The sequence below is a fragment of the Blennius ocellaris genome (assembly GCF_963422515.1).
Source record: "Blennius ocellaris genome assembly, chromosome: 8".
NCBI classification, from domain to species: domain Eukaryota; kingdom Metazoa; phylum Chordata; class Actinopteri; order Blenniiformes; family Blenniidae; genus Blennius; species Blennius ocellaris.
This window is the reverse complement of record NC_137657.1, coordinates 22,203,218-22,222,619: the sequence shown is the minus strand read 5'-3', so window position 1 is coordinate 22,222,619 and position 19,402 is coordinate 22,203,218. Positions and strand designations below refer to the sequence as shown.

At 40.1% G+C, this 19,402-nt stretch overlaps 1 protein-coding gene across 1 annotated transcript in view; it reads right to left on the bottom strand.

Moving 5' to 3' along the window:
* Positions 1-19,402, bottom strand: part of LOC308133484 (F-actin-uncapping protein LRRC16A-like) — a gene marked incomplete at its 3' end in the record, with an annotated part of 62,246 nt that overhangs the window by 25,998 nt on the left and 16,846 nt on the right. Inside the window, exons 3-9 of the mRNA XM_080500868.1 lie at positions 11,905-11,955; positions 4,750-4,809; positions 3,818-3,939; positions 3,357-3,454; positions 3,165-3,235; positions 2,860-2,933; positions 2,557-2,632 (exon numbers count right to left, since the gene is read on the bottom strand). Coding sequence (XP_080356994.1) covers positions 2,557-2,632; positions 2,860-2,933; positions 3,165-3,235; positions 3,357-3,454; positions 3,818-3,939; positions 4,750-4,809; positions 11,905-11,955 — 552 coding nt within the window. The remainder of the gene's footprint in view (positions 1-2,556; positions 2,633-2,859; positions 2,934-3,164; positions 3,236-3,356; positions 3,455-3,817; positions 3,940-4,749; positions 4,810-11,904; positions 11,956-19,402) is intronic.

Below are 19,402 nucleotides of genomic sequence, written 5' to 3'. Positions count from 1 at the left end.
TGTATTACCCAGTCCATTACACAGAGAGATTCCTATCTGTGTGACAAATGTATTTAAAAGCTGCAGGCTTGTGTATCCAACACTTCATATGTTCCTATCAATCATTTTTCTTCTATATAAATCATAAAAGCTTTCTTCTTCTTAGATGTTCCTGGAGTAACATTGTGGTTCTGCAGAAATACAGACAGACTTTTCTGAGCAAGAGGTGAAGAAATTCTGCAAGAATTCTGCAAGAAAACCCTGGTTTGATGCTCAAACCTGTGAAGAGTTTGTAGATTCTCAATGTGTGTGCCTGCATGAGGTTTCCCCAGACACTTTGCTTTAGGCAATTGGTGTAAATGTGTGATTGTGGACGTCTGTGTCAGAGCTGTTTGTATCCTGGATTGGCCTCAGCCCCCCCTCCAAGACCCTGAGTTGGATAAAGTGGGTTTTGAAGATATATGGCTCCCAGTGGTTGAAATGTTGAACTGCTCTCTTGTCTTACTTTGTATCGTTCCTGATACCGTCTGACTCATTTCTTCTTGCATGTCTCCCTTTCACTCTGTCCACCAACATCGCCACTGACCTTGACGTTTCTGTCTCGCTGCTGTTTACCGTCATCACTTTCTCTTTTCCACTCTCCTCTCCTCTTGTTCTTCTCACAGTCATGTTATTCTTTCCACTGGAGCAGAACTCAGAACCTACTAAGAAATCCCCACTTCTCATCCTTCCTGCCCATTGTCTCACTTGCTTGTCTGTTATCACCGTGCAAACATGCACACACAGGCGACAGCAGTTAAAATATATATTATTTTTCTGAAAGCTTCCAGAGGAGACAAGATTGCAGGGTGTAAGAAGGCAATATGTATCTTTAAAGTTACAACAGCAAATTAAAACAGATGCCGTTGGCTTTAGGGTTCACTGTAACGTGAGGCACAACGTACAAATGTTGCATATGCCCTCGGGAGCATCTGTGCATCGCGCTGCACGTGGCGCGGTGAGGAACTCGATTTTAAAATTCAACACAAAAGGAATTGTCTGTGACGGAGGCGTGCGATAATTGTTTGGACCGAGGAAGCTGCGTGTGGTAATTGGGAAGACTGAGCGAAACCTTGGGACGCGGAGTTGGAAATGGAGTGCTGCAGGGGGGCAACAGCCTGAGACATTGAGCCCCTTTGTCTCGTTAGGATTAGGAGTCTTATCACACGAGAACATTGGACTGATCCTCAGTCAACAGACAGGAGGGAGACATGGAGGAAACAAAGGGGCATATACTCTGAAACAGAAAGATACTCTATATACGGCCATAAGCACAGTTAGTCAAATATAGAGGGAAAAAGCTGATAAGCAAAAAAAAAAAAAAATTAAAAATTAAATACTGAATATAACTGCCAATCTTCAAATAGTTAAGCTTCAGACGCAACAAATCACAAAATCCACATTAAACCAAGTTTTATCACAACTAAAGCAGCGCTGCAACAGCTGGAAATGTATAAATGTGGGTCTTATCCAACAGCCACAACACAGTCCTTCACTTTTCATCAGATTTGCACTATTAATGCATACTAATCACCCAAATCAACTCAATGCAAGTTTGAGCCAGCCTGCTAGTTATTCTGTCTTATTTTGCCTAATAATTGATGACTTTCAACCAAATACTTGCAAAACATTTGACAGTCTCCTCACATTCAGGTTCCTATCAGATATTGCCTCTCGAACAACCTGCACTCAAACAGTGAGCATGGGAACTATATTTCACAATCTATTACAGCTTTGTGCTCACCAGAAAACACACCTTTATAGAGACCTTTGTCACGCACCACTGCATGTCTGCACAATGATTCTAAGACTATCTGTATATATTGAAAGTGCATATTTATCGACCTGTATGACCTTCTCTAATATCACTAAAAGCAAAGAAATGATACCATTATAGGAGATAAAAATGAATGGGAAAGTAGATTAAAGACTAAAAATGACACAAAAAAAGAACACTTTCATTTAAATGCTAAGCAACATTTAATGTACTGCCCAAAAGAGTGCTGCGTTTCTGATGTGCAGCAAGTTCAAATCCATGTACTAAATCTGAGACATTGGAGGATCTGCAGGAAGCTGGTGTGTCTCTAGATTTTGTCTATTAACCTACAGTTTGTGACCACCTGAGATATAAATAAGAGGCTGACTGAGAGACGACCAGAAAGACACTTGGTGTGTGCAGGTGTAAGGAGTTCTGAAGCAGCTTTACAAATGTGAAAGAGGAAAAAAAACGAGAAGGTGTCTCACTTTACCACTTGTATCTGTAGGAAAATACGACTTCTTGTATATACCACGTCTTCAGAAGCACAAGATTCATGAATGGGACAATAAAAGAGCAATAATGGATTCCCTCATAATTATCGATAGAAATAAGTGTCGAAAAATACTCTCTCATTATAATACAATGCTGGTTCACAGTAGCAAACTACTACCTCCAAAATTACCATACAATTGAAAAAAAAAAAAATCAATTAAAAAAAACATGTAACACTACCATTAGTGTTCGGTGGGTGTAGGATATAAATGAGCATTAGTACCAACCAGCTTGTAATCCTTGGTGGAGAGTTTGGTGAACCACTGGTTAAACTCCAGGACTGCTATTATAGCCACCAGATCCCTGAGGAGAATGCATAGAGGAGAGGAAAGGTCACAGACAACATTAAATATTATTCTCATTAGAGCTACTGTCAGACTGGGAGGCGAGTCAGCAGATTTGGTTTGAAAACAGTAACAACAACACCTTTCTTTTGCTTCGTGCCTCATGGTGCTTTCAAGCGTGCAATCCAAACTTCTGCATCACAGATTGTGCTGTGTTGATGTTTTAATATCTGAACCTGCACTCACCTGTTCTCCAGATGACTGAAGTCCTGCAGGTTGAGCTCTCTGGTGTCTTGTGTCAAGTAGATGGTGTCGACATCCTGGGGAAGACACAAAGCATTCAAGCGGACTGCAGCTCGTTGTGGGAATGCAGAGTGAATAAAAATATACAAAGGAGTACATATATATTTAATTTTGGGACAAAAAGAAGCAAAGGCATAGATAAAGCGTATTCATATATAGTTCCTCATATTTAATTTCTCAAATAACTTGATTTAGTTTATTTGAAGAGGCATTGGTTAGTGCTGTGAAGCTGCAAAACAAACACATACCCACTGCACCTCCTCTCTGTACGGCAGCCCCAACCAGTCACAAACACACCTGTACATCTGGGAAAACCCACCTATGCAAAGAGACACACGGGACAAAAAGAAAGGGATATTTGCTTCGACCTCATGCCACCAATATCGTAACAGAAGCCGAGCTGACTGCTGAAATTCAACCCGACAAAAAGAAGCTCATACCACAAGGTCCGGGTTCAGCTGGCTTGTTGTTCTCCCACAGAGTCTGCAGAGCGGGCAGCCTGTCCGGAGGCTCCATGCAAAGCTTCTTCATCACTTTACTGAGAGCAGAAGACGGACAAAACAACAAGTCATTACATTTTTGCACTGGAAGTAGTCATAACTTTAAAACACCATCCTCAATATAATACAAAGAAATCCCCAGATTCCTCTGCAAATCTTCACTTTTCAATAGATATTTCAAAAAATGTCTTTGTGACATAGAGCTCAAACAAAAGTTTAGTCCTACATCTGCATTCATTTCTGCATGCACCTTTTTTTTTAAGACATAAAGAACAGCAAGTGTAGCTCTGATCTGTCACCTGTACAACTCAAAAAGGAACATTAAACCTAGATTAGGTCTATTGATTAATATGAGACATTTATACAGGGTTGCATAAAATACATAGAGTGGTTAAACTGACCTGGGTGGTAAACCAGGACATATCCTCAGCAGACAGTTCCCGATGTGAGCAACCACCTCGTTCACCTCCTCCGTGGAGGTCAGCTTCAGGGAGAACGAGCCTCGCTCATACTCTATGAACAGCTAAACAGACAGTGTCTACTAGTGAATATTACACCGACAGAGATGCACTTATCTGCTGAGGAAGACATCAACGTGTTCATTTCCACCACAGACCTAGTGGAGTACAGTTTAGGTAAACAAATGGGCAGAAAAGATGCAGCAATAATCCTCCTGGGTCAATATCCAACTCTTCGTCTCTTTTCCATCAACTCTTAAACATCCATCTTTAGAGTCTACCATTAATTCAGTGACTGGAATAAATCTAACCACTTGATCACATCTATATCCCACATCTTTGTATTAAGCAAAGACCTCAAGCCACTAACCACAACTGGCTCACCATTTCAGCATTCACAGCAATTATGCAAATGCTGATGTAAAGCAATACGTGGCTCCTCTATCGGCCAAAATTACCATAATCCCGACAGACACACTGGAGACCATCAGTCAAGATAATATGAGGACTGACGTCTCTCGAGATGAGCGGGACAGAGGTTCAGCTGCAGGAGCCGTGCGCCGCGTTGAGGATTATCATATTTTGTAGGTACATCCTGCTGATTGACAGCTCGCCAGAACTGGTCAAACAGCCTAACGGAGCTCAGCCCAAATGTTTTTGGTTGTGCCATAATAGTAATGACTTTCTGAAGATTAGTCTCGCTCTTACAATATCTCCCTGCCATAAATTCAGATTTATCCAACTAAGTTTGATGTGATTCCAGGCCATTCGCCCTACTTCCGATCTTAAGGCAAAACTTGGCAAAGCACCTCCACCCAACTCCGTACTCTATTAGAATTACAATGTTTCATTGGGTGTTCATCGACTCGCTGTACCTGTGTTGGTTTGTTGCACGCCACTCCCTGGATCTCCAGATAATTAAAGGAGTGTTCCACCTAAAAGAGGATCACAAAAAAAAAAAAAAAAATATTAAAAGTTTCGCAAAAACCTAAATACAATAAATCAAAGAAAATACTTAAGTGCTGACCCAAGACACTGATGGCTGACTGATTTGTAATCACATTACCACATTAACGGGTTTCACAATTTCAGGTAAACATGCAAACACTATGCAATACTGTTGTAGTACTGCAATAAAAAAAAATTAAAACAGCTAAATAGATGTGATGGATCAATGTGTTTGTACTTTGATATTTGATCCACCATATTTTCCTGCTGTTCCCACCAACAACATTTCAGAAGCCAAGCTGTTTGTCGTTTTTGGTTGTGGTCCCAGGTATTAAATAAATAGGAAGCTACATCAATTAAAATGTTTTAACTTTTTGCATATTTTAAATTCTGTCATTTTGAATTATGCAGAGCAGGAATGCACAAAGCATGAAAACAGATTTTATTGCACTTTATTCAATCTTTTGCAATACGTACATTGTGGATATTGATACAATACATTTGCAATATATTGCACCCACACAAAAAGAAGGTTGCTTGATAACTGGCAAGCGATGCAGCATTGAGTCAGTCGGTATTTCATGCCAACTGAAGGCACATTTGAATAAAACCTTTAGTAAACAAGGCATGTTTGTACAGTATTGAGGAGGAGGAAATGTGCGGCCGTATTTCAATGTGCAGTTGGCTGCAAGTGCTTGAATGAATGGCTCCTGTATGATGACACGGTGTGCATACAGTATCACTAAAAGTAAATAATAGATAGCAGTCCAGGGCAGTGACTGTCTGTCTCAGGAATGTTGTCTGCCTATTCCATAATTAAGAGGTTGAGCTGCTGTCATTTCCTTGGTCTTTCTCAGCTCCTTTTCAAGCTGCCTCTTCATATGACTCACGTTTCTCGGTATTTCCAAACATGCTTCATACCTCTTTGTGGGCTCGCTGAAAATACTTGTACACTACGTCTTTTATGTTCACAGTTTGCATATTGGATTTTATTGAATCAACCATGTCCGTCACAGCTTTGTGAGAAAATACAAAGTTCGCAGAGGAAGAAATCCTTGCTATTCCAAAAGTCGTTCCATGCTAAAGATAACCATCGGCCTCTGAATTTCATTTGTTTTGTTTTTGTTTCATGAGAGCGTCTCAGGACAAATAAAACAAAGACAAACAGCCGTCTGCCCGGCCATTCCAGAAATAGAGCCTCATTCACACAAGATGGGAACCCTGTGCATACAAATACCAACTGCTGCTGTAGGCTGAGCACAGTTTTCCTCTCAGAAACACATAAACACACAGTGGAGTGCCTCAGGGCAGGCCAACAAGCATGGCCAGACGATTCCAGGTGGGAACGATGATCCTGAGGCTTGGCTCAGAGATGAGAAGAGTGCAGACTGTCTACTGTCTATGCTGTCTGTGTGTGTGTGTGTGTGTGTGTGTGTGTGTGTGTGTGTGTGTGTGTGTGTGTGTGTGTGTGTGTGTGTGTGTGTGTGTGTGTGTGTGTGTGTGTGTGTGTGTGTGTGTGTGTGTGTGTGTGTGTGTGTGTGTGTGTGTGTGTGTTCACAATTACTTGTGGTAATTTGATTCATTCCACAATATCATTGTGGTACAGTGTACACAAACACACAGTCACCAAATTAAATTTTAATTCACAGTTTAATATTGTGCTCTGCTTATTTAAAGGAAATTATTTTAAAAGACATAAGACAACTAAGAAAAAAAGAATTAAACTCCCAGTTGAGCCCAAAGAAGCACAGTTAGCTCTTATCAAGGCCAAAACACACCGATCAAGTGAAAAACGAGGAAAAATAGAAGAGATCAATGATGGCAACTCTTTAAAACAAATACAAATAAGATTTAATAAACTATCCATAATAATAATCCATTTTAACTAGTAAACTGTCACATCTTATATTTAAACTGTGCAAGAAAAGAACCTGAATGGAAAGTAATACACAAACATACACAAACACATACATAATACACAAATATGTGTTATAGGCTTGATCTTTGTTCATACATCAGAACCAGTGAAAGCTGCCACTACATATTATATATTTGAAAGTTTCAGGTCAACATAAGAGCATCACCATGTGTTAAACTGCAGAAATATGTTCTCGTTTTCTGTGGATTATCTGTAGGTTTTCTCCAACATACAAAGTCCTGCACCCTGAATAAACCACAGACTGTTAACCTGGTACTTGTGCAATACAATCGTATATTGATTTGATGTTTAAAGCACCGTTTGCGATAAGTGACAAACACTGTCCAGACCCAACCTAATAAAGACCATTCATAAATATTTAATTCAGCCAAACGTCCATAGAGCAGTGTATTGAAGTGAACAGGGTTGTTTTTGTTAGTCTATGTATTTATTTATTTATTTTAATAATTTGAAGTCCGGCCAGTAATAATTCGTCATGTTGGGAAATGCATGGAGAAACCAAATGCTTGAGTGGTTGCATTGTTCACTCATTCGTTCACTGTCCATCTGTCAGTTTACCTGCTTAACCTGTTTTATTGTGGTTGGAGGATTTAGCTTATTTCAGGTAAAAAAAAAAAAATCCCTTATACAGACATAAAGGTGCGTGACTATGAAGGTATGTCAAAAAGAAAAACAACATCACGTCACTACAGATGTAAACAAAGACGAAGGGAAAGCAGGGAGCTCTGAATGAATGTGGGTTTCTGACTGAGGCGGCATGTGCTTCTGTGGAGACACTGGCAGACAGTAAAGCCCTGGAGCTCCTCAAGAGAAGGAAAACCATCAATTGGAGAGACGCACACAGATAAAGCTTTACAGAGAGCAGAACGATGGAGCCAGAGGGGGATTTCTGCTATCAAGGAGAGGAGAGAAATACAAAGTCAAGACTCTAACCGAGGGTTTACATCTACGTTAATTTAACTCAGGACCTTGGGCTGCCTTCAGAACCCTACAACACTCACAAATACCAACCCAGCAGTTCGTCCTCTTGTGTGTTTTCATGCATCATTGCATTCATGTTTCTCTTTTATAAGGCACTGCCTTTAGTAAGACTACAGCTTTCAGCAGAAAGCTGAAAAATGAACCACAGTCATTTGTTCGTGTGCTGAAGTAGTAGAGGAAGCCAGTCTTACTTTAAAATTGATTTATCTCTTATGTAATATAGTGTTTTCATTCAAATGCAGTGAAGTGGTAGTAAGGCTTAATTTCCATGGCAATTAAGGAACCACACAACTTAATACTCAAGAATATGACAAGTATTTAATTTGGCATGAAATAACTAAAAAGTTCAGTTTGGACAGGTTGAAAATCTTTTTCATTATTATTTTACAAAAAATAAAACAGAAACAACACAAAATATCAAAACAAAGTACAAATGCTATTACATGTAAGGATTTACAACTGGTTTCTTGCTTTATTATTACATGCCGTCAGTCACATTAGATAAGTTCTTTACATCATAAAGCTCTGGGAATCTTAGTAGCCAGACATGGGTGACTGATTTACTGGGTGAGACTTTCAATGTAATGTACTATTTTTTATAACCACAAGATTCAACTGGATTTAATACATCTTTTTTTTTTTCTCCTGCTAAACTCTGGCTCTGTGGTGAGGGAAGATTGAAAAACAGAGATGGGAAGGCGGGGGGGGGGGGGGATTAGGAGAAAGGGATAAAATCGGGAGTGTGGGAAAAAGACAGGATGAGAGTAGGAAGACTGAGCAAATAACCTGATATGAACCCTAAGTGAAAAGACTGAGCTTTTATATGCTACATTTGACCTCTATATTACAATGTTTCACAACAAAATGGTGATAAACTTGCATTACTTTAACAATTGATCATGTTTGATGTTTTTTTTGGCCTCCAGGCAATACTACCTGCCGCAGGGCTCGCTAAATCTACCTTACTAAGAAGATAGGAAGACAATCATAACAGTTCAGTTTGTGACTTGATCCTTATACCTGCTGAGTCCTGATACATTCAATACTATTTAGTTTAATATTAGAACCATAATCTTGTTCAAAAAGGGATTTTCATTCACCTCATTGTGTCACTTCCAATCACTTCAGAAACATGTTAAAACATCATATTTCTTCTAAGTTCATCTTTCTGTAACCATTTCTTTAAGATATTATGCACAAGTGCGTCAGTTTTGCCATTATTCCTGTCTTTTATGCGATGGGTTGTTTTTCTTTCGTCCTCATCACATCTCTAGAAAAACTGACCTAAATAACATGTCAACTGCCTTCTGTCTGAAACATATAGTCAAAAGCAACTCTGTGTCAGATTCTGATCTTTTATTTCCCTTTACAATGACTTTGAGAAGTAATCGATTCTGAGTGTATTGCACTCACAAGGTAACTGTTGCTTCAGTGCAAAATAAAACATCTACTAAATACACATAGTTTTTTTCATGTTTTAAAAAAAGAGTGTATATCAACAGGAAAAGATAATTGCAGAAAATTAGTTTCACAAGTTATTTGCTAGGGGGAAAAAATCTGGGATTGCGGCCAAGGAAAAGCAGAAGTAGGAAAATACCTGAACATAAACTACAAGATAAAGAAGATAAGAGTTATGAAGGCGAGTTATTTCTCCATAAAGCAGGTGTCTAATAGCTGTTGGTCAGTGGACCACAGGCTGATCTAGAACACATGCAAAAGCACCTGAATAAACAAACACTGAACCTTTGGCTTGTACCACTGGGAACAAATGAGCTCACGAGAAACAGGGTCAGTTTATCCTTTATCGGCTCTTCTTACACTATAAATCAGTTTTCAAACAAACAATCAATCACGTGAATATTCCCTAGGGGAACCTTATTGACTGGAAAGCACAGAGCTGCTTGAAGGACGACTGTTCGGTTATTTCCTGGACCTGGTACAAGACATGATGTTATAAGGACATTATCATGAACTGAGGAAAAACTGTTGTGTGCTGTTCTTTTCAGAGCGTATTGGCAGCAAAGATGTTGTACATAATAGTTTCCACAGTCAGAGTCCTGTTTGGTTTTGCGACCCTGTGCTTTAGGTAGGTGAATTACATTTTTGTCAACTTAAAAGCACAAAAACACATCTTTAGCCATAAAACATATTAACCATCAACATTTAGATACAATGTAGATGCATTTATATGCAATGCTTAATTGTTTTTTGTTGTTATTGCCGTTTTGGTCATTGTTGCCCCATTTAGCTTAAAAAGCTCTTCAATTTGCTTTAACCATGTTTTGTTTTTTTTAAATATGTCACATCTATTACAACTTTTACAGACATGCAGGAATCTCCTGGAAGCTTTCAGACGAGAACGCAGTCCCACCAGTAACCATGAGGTTCAGTGTTGTGTATAGAAGTGGATAAGAAAAGGCAGGAGTGTTCGCTGCTGCTGTGTGACACCCTGAGGTCTAGTAGCATATCACCTAAATATTAAGATTAGTGCTACCTCCTGCCATCACCATCGTAGCTATCGTGAGTGTCCTCGTTCGTCTGTTTCAAAAGGAACTCTACTTTTCTTCTGGTAATTTGCCAGTATGTTGATTTAGAGCTCTGGTGGATTGATTTGTATGAAAATGTTTAAGGTAGTGACATTTACATAATTTGAGCATATGTTTTTGTGTGTATGTAGAGAATAAATGAACATTCAATTAGCGTGCTGTGCAGGCGAATGAAGAATAATGGAGAAGAGTTCAGGTTTGGTGTAATTTGGGGAAAGCTATGTGGGGTTAGGATTGGGGTTAGTGTTAGGGCCGAGTGTTGCAGTCACCTGGGTTACACCATGTGGTCAGAGCTGTAGCTACAGTTATTAGATTTTGACAGTGATGGACTGGTCATGAAAGCTTCTGACAGAGGACTATATGTTGCTGAGATTTATCATGGATCATAATGACAAGCAGCGCAGAGCTAGGTGATATTAAACACTTCATTCAAAGCTCATAGGCTTGACGATCCAACTTTACTGAGGTTACTAAATAAACCTTGAGGTCAGACAGCTTTAAAAAAAAAAAGACAATGAACTGTGACATTCTTGAATAGAGGCGATTTGCAGACACATCCTATAAATCAGGATGTTTTTTCCCCCCACTGAGACGATGGTGGTTTACAGTGTGATCATGCAACCTCTGAAGACTCGCAGTCCAGACCTGGAAGCCTCCCTGAACATCTGCGTTGTGTTACTGCACTGCAGGTCTTTATGCGACAGTGGTGACAATGCTTGTAAAGGCAATTATGGATATTTCATTACTGGTGAGGGTGTTAACAGTTGCCATCTGCACTGTATTAGGGAGCAGCTGTGAGATTAAACTGTTTTGTTAACCAGTTTTATAGCTTTATCAGCTCTTGCCACAGTGTTCTGTAAAATCCATTACTCTCAATAAAACACTACAATCTCAGTAAATTAACTGGAACATAAAAAAACCCAAAAAACAACATATTACCTTTTATGCAATTTATACATTTTACAAGGTCGTCATGAGGGCTGACTGACAGGTTGGTGTTGGCCCACAGGCTGTATGTTTGACAACCGTCTGGCAGATTTGGCACGAATTCTTAAAGCAACAACTTGGTATCAAACTATGTGATAATATTTTTAGAAAAAGTCATGGATAAATGAGATTATGCTTCCCGATACAGAGTGAAACAAACCTGATCAATTTTTATGCAATCATGCGATAATGCTTCAGAAAGTAATAGAATGGTACAATAGCAAATTATACAGCATTATAGTAAATTGTTACCTTATTGGATGATATAGTTGTAATGTAATAATGTTATGCTTTAATGCAACTGACTCGCTTACTGCAGTTACAGGAATGTTTTTAGAGGTAAACGTGTCATTCAAATATCAATAAAAAAAATTTTAACATTTCGTTACACGGATTATTGAACTGCCACAGTGGTTATAATGCTGCAGAATTCAGATGACTAATTGAGTTTAAGCAGAGAATGAAACTGACAACCTCAAACATTGTCACATGTTGTTATGGAAAATCCTTCAAGCACTTCCCAAAACCCTGAAGACATTTCCATAGGTGTGTGTTGATTGATTATGTAGAGTTATACTGGAATGCACAATGCAAACGCATTGTTCTTTGAACTGAGCTGCTGCTCTTACCTTGGCGGGAATGCGAGCTGTCAACAGGTAGGCTCGGTGAGAGGCGAGAGCCTGAGGAAGAACAGAGAGTATAATGAGTGTGTGCCTGTAAATATATACCCCACAGCTGTAAACACACACCGCGAATAGCAACGGCGAGGAAATGACAAAGAACGCGAAGAGCTGTCCGGCTGACTCATCAATATGAAAAGACGTGTGACTCTGAAACACGTCCGTCTTTTGCAACAAAAAAAAATCCAACAAACAAAGATGGCATGAAGCATGACTGATCCCGATCAAGAAAACACAATAACTTGTTTTATATTAAGCTAAGCAGGCTTTTGTTTTAAATAATAATTAAAAAACAAACACACACTGTTTGCATCATATATGGTAGTGCCTTTTAAGATTCCTTAAATGTGTTTCCTCTGCTTGGTGAGCAGACCAGGCACCAGCCGCCACTACTCACCGCACCACATGCTGAGAATAGAGCTTCCCTTTGTTGCTGCTGGGAAAACACAGTGAAGGCTCGAGGAGGCAGTGAGGGAGCACATAACCCTGACATTCCCTTCCAGAAGTGCGGCATTGAAAGGCCATTCAGCTGGTTTATTGAACTGCCTGCAATGCAATGTGATCTCATTATGCGCAGACATGATTTAAACAACTTGCTCCGACACTGAAGTGCGTGTCATTTCCATTGTGAGGGTTAAGTTCAGGGTTCCTATACCAACTGTTTGGGTACATTATTTTCTTTGGGGTCAGGGTTCAGTTTATCTTTCGAGAAACAGGGTTACAGGAGGTGATTTTTGACAAGCTTTTCAGATGAACATGTTTGGAACTACAGACCTTTTGAGTTTTAGGGAAAAGAGATTTTATTTTGTAGAATAGGGTTAGGGTGTTAAAAGTGCTACTTAATTTGACCAATAAGTCTATTATTAATGATACAAATAATAATAACATCGGTGTGTTGAGAAGTAAGGTTGGGGTTTGGGTTTCAGTGCTCCCTGACTGGAATATTGAGACATTTGACTATTTCGGTTGCCAGATATGACTTGGATTCAGCACTTCCTGATTGGACCAGTGACCCTTTTAAAGATCATCATGAGACTCCAAAACAACTGAAGAACAAAGATCAGCCTGATGAAAAACTTCAACCTTTCAAAACAAAGGAGATCACCACCTCAAACAAAGCAATTTCTTCAAGGTAAATTGCATGCGGAATGACAATGACTTGTTCTGTCAGAAAATATCACAACACAGCAATGAACTCGTTGGCCTTTCGACCACTGCAGGGACATTTTCGCCTATTTTTTGTTTTTTCAAGGGAAGAGCCAAGCGGGACAGAAAGATACACAACTAGAAAGTACAGCAACTGCTTAGAAAACGTGGAAAAAAGGGTCAACCTGATGAGAGGGTTAGAGAGCATACCACACGGCCCTCGACAGCTGAGTCACCAGAGCGGCTCCTGCTGCATATCAGTCCTCTGGCTCTGTTTCCTCACATTTCCTATCCGTCCAAATAAAGGCAAAAGGTCAACAAAAAAAAGACTCTCCTCTCCAAAGAGAGCGAAATAGTTTATTTCAGCTGGAGGAGTTGACCCAGAAGCAGCACTTTGTTTTTAGAAATGTATATAGACGCTGATAATTTTTTTCGAAAGGTATCCCCTGTAATGTTATTTTGACTCTTCGCTCATGGCATGGGGAAAAAAAAAAAAAGACAAAGATGTGAAAGCCCCAGAGACAGATACTGTAAAGCTGTCAGTTTGTACTCCGGAACAAAATGATAAAGGTCAAAAGCTGATTGGAAGGATGGAGGAAACAAAATGATCAGAAGTGGGAAACAACTGGTGGGAATTTATATTATAAGAGGCAAATGAAAGGCTATAAAAGAAGGACATCGATGTGAAGTTTGGTTTGCAGGGCAAGAAGGTGAATGAAGAGCTGCAGAGGATCATCTGAAAGCTGTCACTGGCTTTTTGAAAATACGTGAAATACGAAATAGAGGGATGAGAGACAAAGGTAGAAGAAAGGATGTCAGTGTTTCGCGGCCCTCTGTGGCTCGGCTCCACAGGCAGCAGCGGCGCGTTTTGACGTGATGGAGACAGACACGCAGGCCTGAGCGGCCAAAGATAACCTCTTCTAAAGAGCAGCAGTCACCATCGCTACGCCCAGCTCGCCCACTGTCCTCGTCTCTCAGGCCTCATTTCCATACGTCTCTGCAGGTAGACTGCTGAAGGAATACGTCCTTCTTCACTCGAGAAGATTATTGAAGAGAAGATATAGTTTGGTAGTTCACAACATAGAGTGGGCCTGTATATTGTAATAGATGTATCCAATGAAGCACTTTACAAGTTTCTCTCCACTGAGCCTGCACGGCGAGTTGAGTTTACTCATCACAAACCAATATAGTCAGTGGAAAAAGCTGTCAAATATCGTCGTGGTTCTGAGGGACTTTCCAGTGTATGACGAAAAGAAAACACGTGGTGACCAGTGTTTCTTTATCTGGTTTCTTGTGAGAGACCCAATTTATGTGAAAATCAAGAATAAAGAATAAAAAGCCACTATAATTGATTTTTAACGGATTTATGCATATTTAAGACCCGGGAAATGTGTGACCCCATCAACAGTTCATACAGGCTCGGAGCCAATCTCTGAAAGTCAAACACTTATTGGTAACTTGGGTGATGGGAGGAGGAAGGTCAATTTAACCACTTTTGAACCTGACAAATTGAAATACAGAATAATGAATTACTCCCAACACAATTCTTTTAACAACATAAATATCAAATGTGCATTTTTCTAACGAACCAAACACATAATATCTTAAGTATAATATTTCTCAAATATCCAAATGGTATTTGTTGTGGCAATATTCAAAAGTTCATAATAAGAAAAGAGCAGATGGGACCAGTTTGTTTATTGACTGCAAGGTCGCTTATAACCAATGAAAATATGAATCACCTCACACTTATAATAAATGAATCCTTTAAAGCAGTACATGTGTCAGATGAATATAAAGGACACCAGTACTGTGTCAGCTTGCCAAAATAAATGTAGTGTTGCAAAAAAACAAACTTGCTTAAGCATTTAATAAAACTGAAGTTCAAGTTTCAACGGGCTTTTGGGTTTTCTTTGACTCTTTCGTCCTTCCACCCTCCCCTTCTCAATGCATGACTGCCCTGATGAACTCTCCCAGTGCTGCACTTTCTCCATCTGCCCTTTTGAGTGGACAAAGCACAACACTCCATGACCCCCACCTACACCCCTCAGCCCACCACTCCTTCTTCTGCAACTTCTCCATCGTCACTGTCTGCCTATAAGTGGATTTAAGCCTTTGGCTTTCCCGTCAGCCAGTGATTTCACAGCGCCCGCCATTGCGCCTTGAGCCACACTCAGCCAACCAGATGGCAGCAGTACTGGAGCATGTCTGCAAGACCAGAGAGAGCATCTGCTATTACACTTCCTCTCTCGTATGCGCACACAGGCTGGTGGCTGCACGATCGCCACCAGACGCAACATTTGTCCTCTTGGCCTGCAACACATGCCACACACAAACACATGTATGGATGCACAGGGAGAAACCATTTCTTTGTAAATATATATATATATATATATATATATATATATATACTAAAATGATCTTACTTCCAATACAGTAGACAGAATTATTTAATACACAAATTACAAACACAAATATATAGTCCACTAGGTGTAAAACCCCTATTAAAGTACATATCTGTGTGTATGTGTGTGTGTGTGTACAGTATTCACAGGATTATCATTTCCAGATTATGATTTTTTTTCGTGCCAATGTCAGAAGCCCACCCTCCCCATTTTCCACATGTGCCAGGCCACATGTGCACACTCACATGCAATTTACGTTACTATGGCAACAGCTAGCCGACACTGCACACTTGCATTTGTGAGCTCACACACACACACACACACACACACACACACACACACACACACACACACACACACACACACACACACACACACACACACACACACACACACACACACACACACACACACACACACACACACACACACACACACAGTCTCTCATACATGAAAGTAGCACACTATGGCACGAATCTTGCTTGAGAATGTCAATGAGTTCTCAGCCCTTCAGACAACGTTGACGCCGGACTACAGTTACAGTGAATCTCCGTAGGAGCCGAAGCAACACAGAGCAGAGTTTCATCTCCTCCATTCAGCTGTGACGGCACTTAACCACAGGAAATCTACCAACAAAAAGGCTTTTCTTTATCAATCATGTCTGGGGGGGGTCACATTCACATCCTATTATATCCATCCATCAGACTTTTCTCATTTATTCACTTGGTTTGGATTTGTTAGTGTGAGGGAAGTGGCTTCATGGTGACCCGGAAGACTGCTGTTGTTTTCAAGACTTGACACAAACGCACAACTTCTTTGAGTTGTGGCTGAAATATTGCTGGATAAAACTAACAATGCAACGTTGTTTGAAGGTGATTGGAGTTGCTGAGCACAAAAACAAGACAGAGATAAAACTGTTTTCGTAAAGCATCGTTAAGACTCACAATTCAGCTTTTAAAATCCATCCATCATATACACTGTGGTTAAGGGATGAGGTATACTCTACTACACCCTGTGCTCAGTTTTGCTCCAAACTTTAGCAATGATTAAAATTTTATGTTCATGATTAGGCTACTAATATGCAGGTTTCTTTGTTTAAACACCTGTAATGCGGGCGTGTTTAGGGCTTATAGCTAATCGAGCTCCAAATGTGGGAGGTTCAATTCTTCTCTGGAATTATTCATTTTAATTCGTCTCCTGATTACTTTTGTATTTCTGATTACAGTGCAAAACCATAATATATTCAGTTTAGCTCCATAGAATATAAAAAGCCACAGCATTTCTAAGCTGGGAGTAAGCAGCCAATCAAAACATGACTGAGACTTTTCAGAAATGGAAAAAAATGTTTGAAGATAAAAGCAGCTGTAAATTGAATAGCATAGCGGAAGGCACACAGCCACCATGAAAATTCTTCTCCTCACTCCACTGCTGACATAGACTCTTTATTGCATAACTAATGCCAGCCCGTCCTTCATGTGCATGTGTGTCTATGTATAACATTAATGAGTCATGATGTGCCGGCTGCAAATCGTCGACGCAGCACCATAGAAGTGAGTATTTTTAGGGCAGTGCAGAAAAAAAAGGGAACGAGAGAGAGAGGGAGAGAGAGAGAGAGGGGGAGAGAGAGAGGAGGCAAAGATCAGCCACTGTGACAAACAAAGTGGACAGCAGAGAGAGAGAGAGAGAGAGAAGGATGGAGAGAAGTGAAGGAGGCAGGGGAGCAGAGCAAGTGGAATGACTTAATAGATTCTAAGTGCTGTTTTGCTGATAAGGAGCCAACAGTTAAATCCAATCAGACAGAAGAGATCTTTAATGAAGGGAAGTGTTTAAAAGCGGTTTCATCTCGGTCAAAAAACTAATGCTGAGGGGAAGACCCTTTCTTAGCTCTGAGAGCACTGAAATCAATCAGCTTTCCCTGCGTGCAACGTCTCGCTTGCTTTTCCTCCCACTCTGTTCTTCCATAATCTCCTAATGCCCTCACGCTTCTCTGGCTTCTTACACTCACTGTATTTAAAAAAAAAAATTTAATAAATAAATAAAAAGAGAGGCACTGGTGTGAATGCCATGCACTCTAATAGTGAGTCTTCTGCTCTGAAAAACGTGTGACTATTGAATAATCGAACTGACACTGCACAGAAAAAGAATCTATTTTTGAGGGAAAAGAAGAATGTTGACTTTCCTCCTCGTGCCATCCTGCTCCCTCTCTGCTCCTTCATCTCAAATTCAATGCCACAAGACATGCATCTACGTAGACAAGGACCAGCCATGAACCACTGTGTAAACTGACTATTTTTTTCTTTGTCATCTAAACGTTTGTGTTGATGCATTCAAAAAAGGAAGGCTCTTATATAAAACGCAAAAGAGGAATTATTGCCTCCACCTCCCCCTGGCTTTCATCTTGGAATAATCAGAGATGGTGTAATAGACTGTAAGAGAGGAGCAATCCTCGCCGTCCTGCTGATCAACGGCAGAAATTGCACACGGCCAAACTGCAGGAACGTGTCGTCTGTAATCCAAATGTCAAAGTCCACATGCTACCTCTCAAAAGGATGACGGTGCCAACGAATGAATGAAAATATATTAAAAATACAAATGTATCGGTCGGTCAAACAAACGTTTGATTCTTGCATGAGGTCCCTTCACTGTCACGAAGCCACTCAATAGTCATCTTGGCCACAGAGCAAGTTGCATGCTATACCTTTGTGTGCATGTGTTTTCCAAAACTTCTTCCCACAGACCAAAAACATACTTATTTTGTAAATTGTCAACTCTAAATTTCCTACAGATATGAATGTGTACATTCAGAGAGACTTGATTGTAAAACGTCTTGTCCGTCTTATTTCTTTTAGTCCGTATAGGGTCACGGGAGCAAAGAATTCCAAACATCTCAATCCCCTGCAGCTCCCTCCAGCTCATCTGAGGGGAATCCCAGGCCAAACCAGAGATATCATCTCTCCAGCAAGTCCTGAGTCGACTTTGGTGCCGCCGCCCAGTTCGGCGTGCCTGTTAAACCTCTAATGGGAGAAGACCAGGGGGCATCCTAATCAGATCGCTGAACCACCTGAACTGGCTCCTCTCAATGTGGAGTAGCAGCAGCTTGAGTAGTTTTCATTCATACTTTTAATAGTAGGTGTTTCATCTTCTATTTTAATTATTTTTCAGACGTGCTGTGATAAAACAGTTTTCCTGCCACTGCCCATCCTGACCAAGACTTTATTAAAAAGGTGATTTTTAATCACAAGTTATTTTTTTAAAATTAGGAATTATATTATAATAATAAAACAGGCATTTTGTTTTTTAAATGGTGATTAGTAATTAATAATAGTTTTTTGAGGATTAGCTTAGTTTTAAATATGCATTGATTAGATAAATCGCTTTTAAAGACCCTAATAAGTCTTTTGACATAACTTCAGTCCATTTAACCACTTCACTTGTGGAGGAACACACTTTTGTGGTTTTCCGTCACATGACTCTGGAAGGAAGGACAACCCTTTATGCCCACTGACAGAGAGGAAAAACAAGCAAGGTGAAAGGAGAGATTCCCACGAACCCTAACTGGCTTCAAAAAGCAGTCACTGTCTGAACCTCAGGGAGAAAAATCTGTTTTTTCACAATACGTCGATTCTCCGCTGCGAAGCAAATTTGCTGACAGTGCAGCTGTGGTCCGATCCTGAAACATCTGCAGACTCGCACTGCGCCAAAAGCACAGAACGGCGCGAGCAGGTAGTGCTTTTTCACAATGATGCACAGACCAGTGATAAACTAGCTAGCATGGTCTATAATGCAAAATTAGAAAAGTCATTACTACCCAGACCTCGACTGCAGTGCTACACTGATAGCATGACAGTAAACACACAAGGCTGAAGGATTCTCTGTCGTCTTCACTGAACACCATC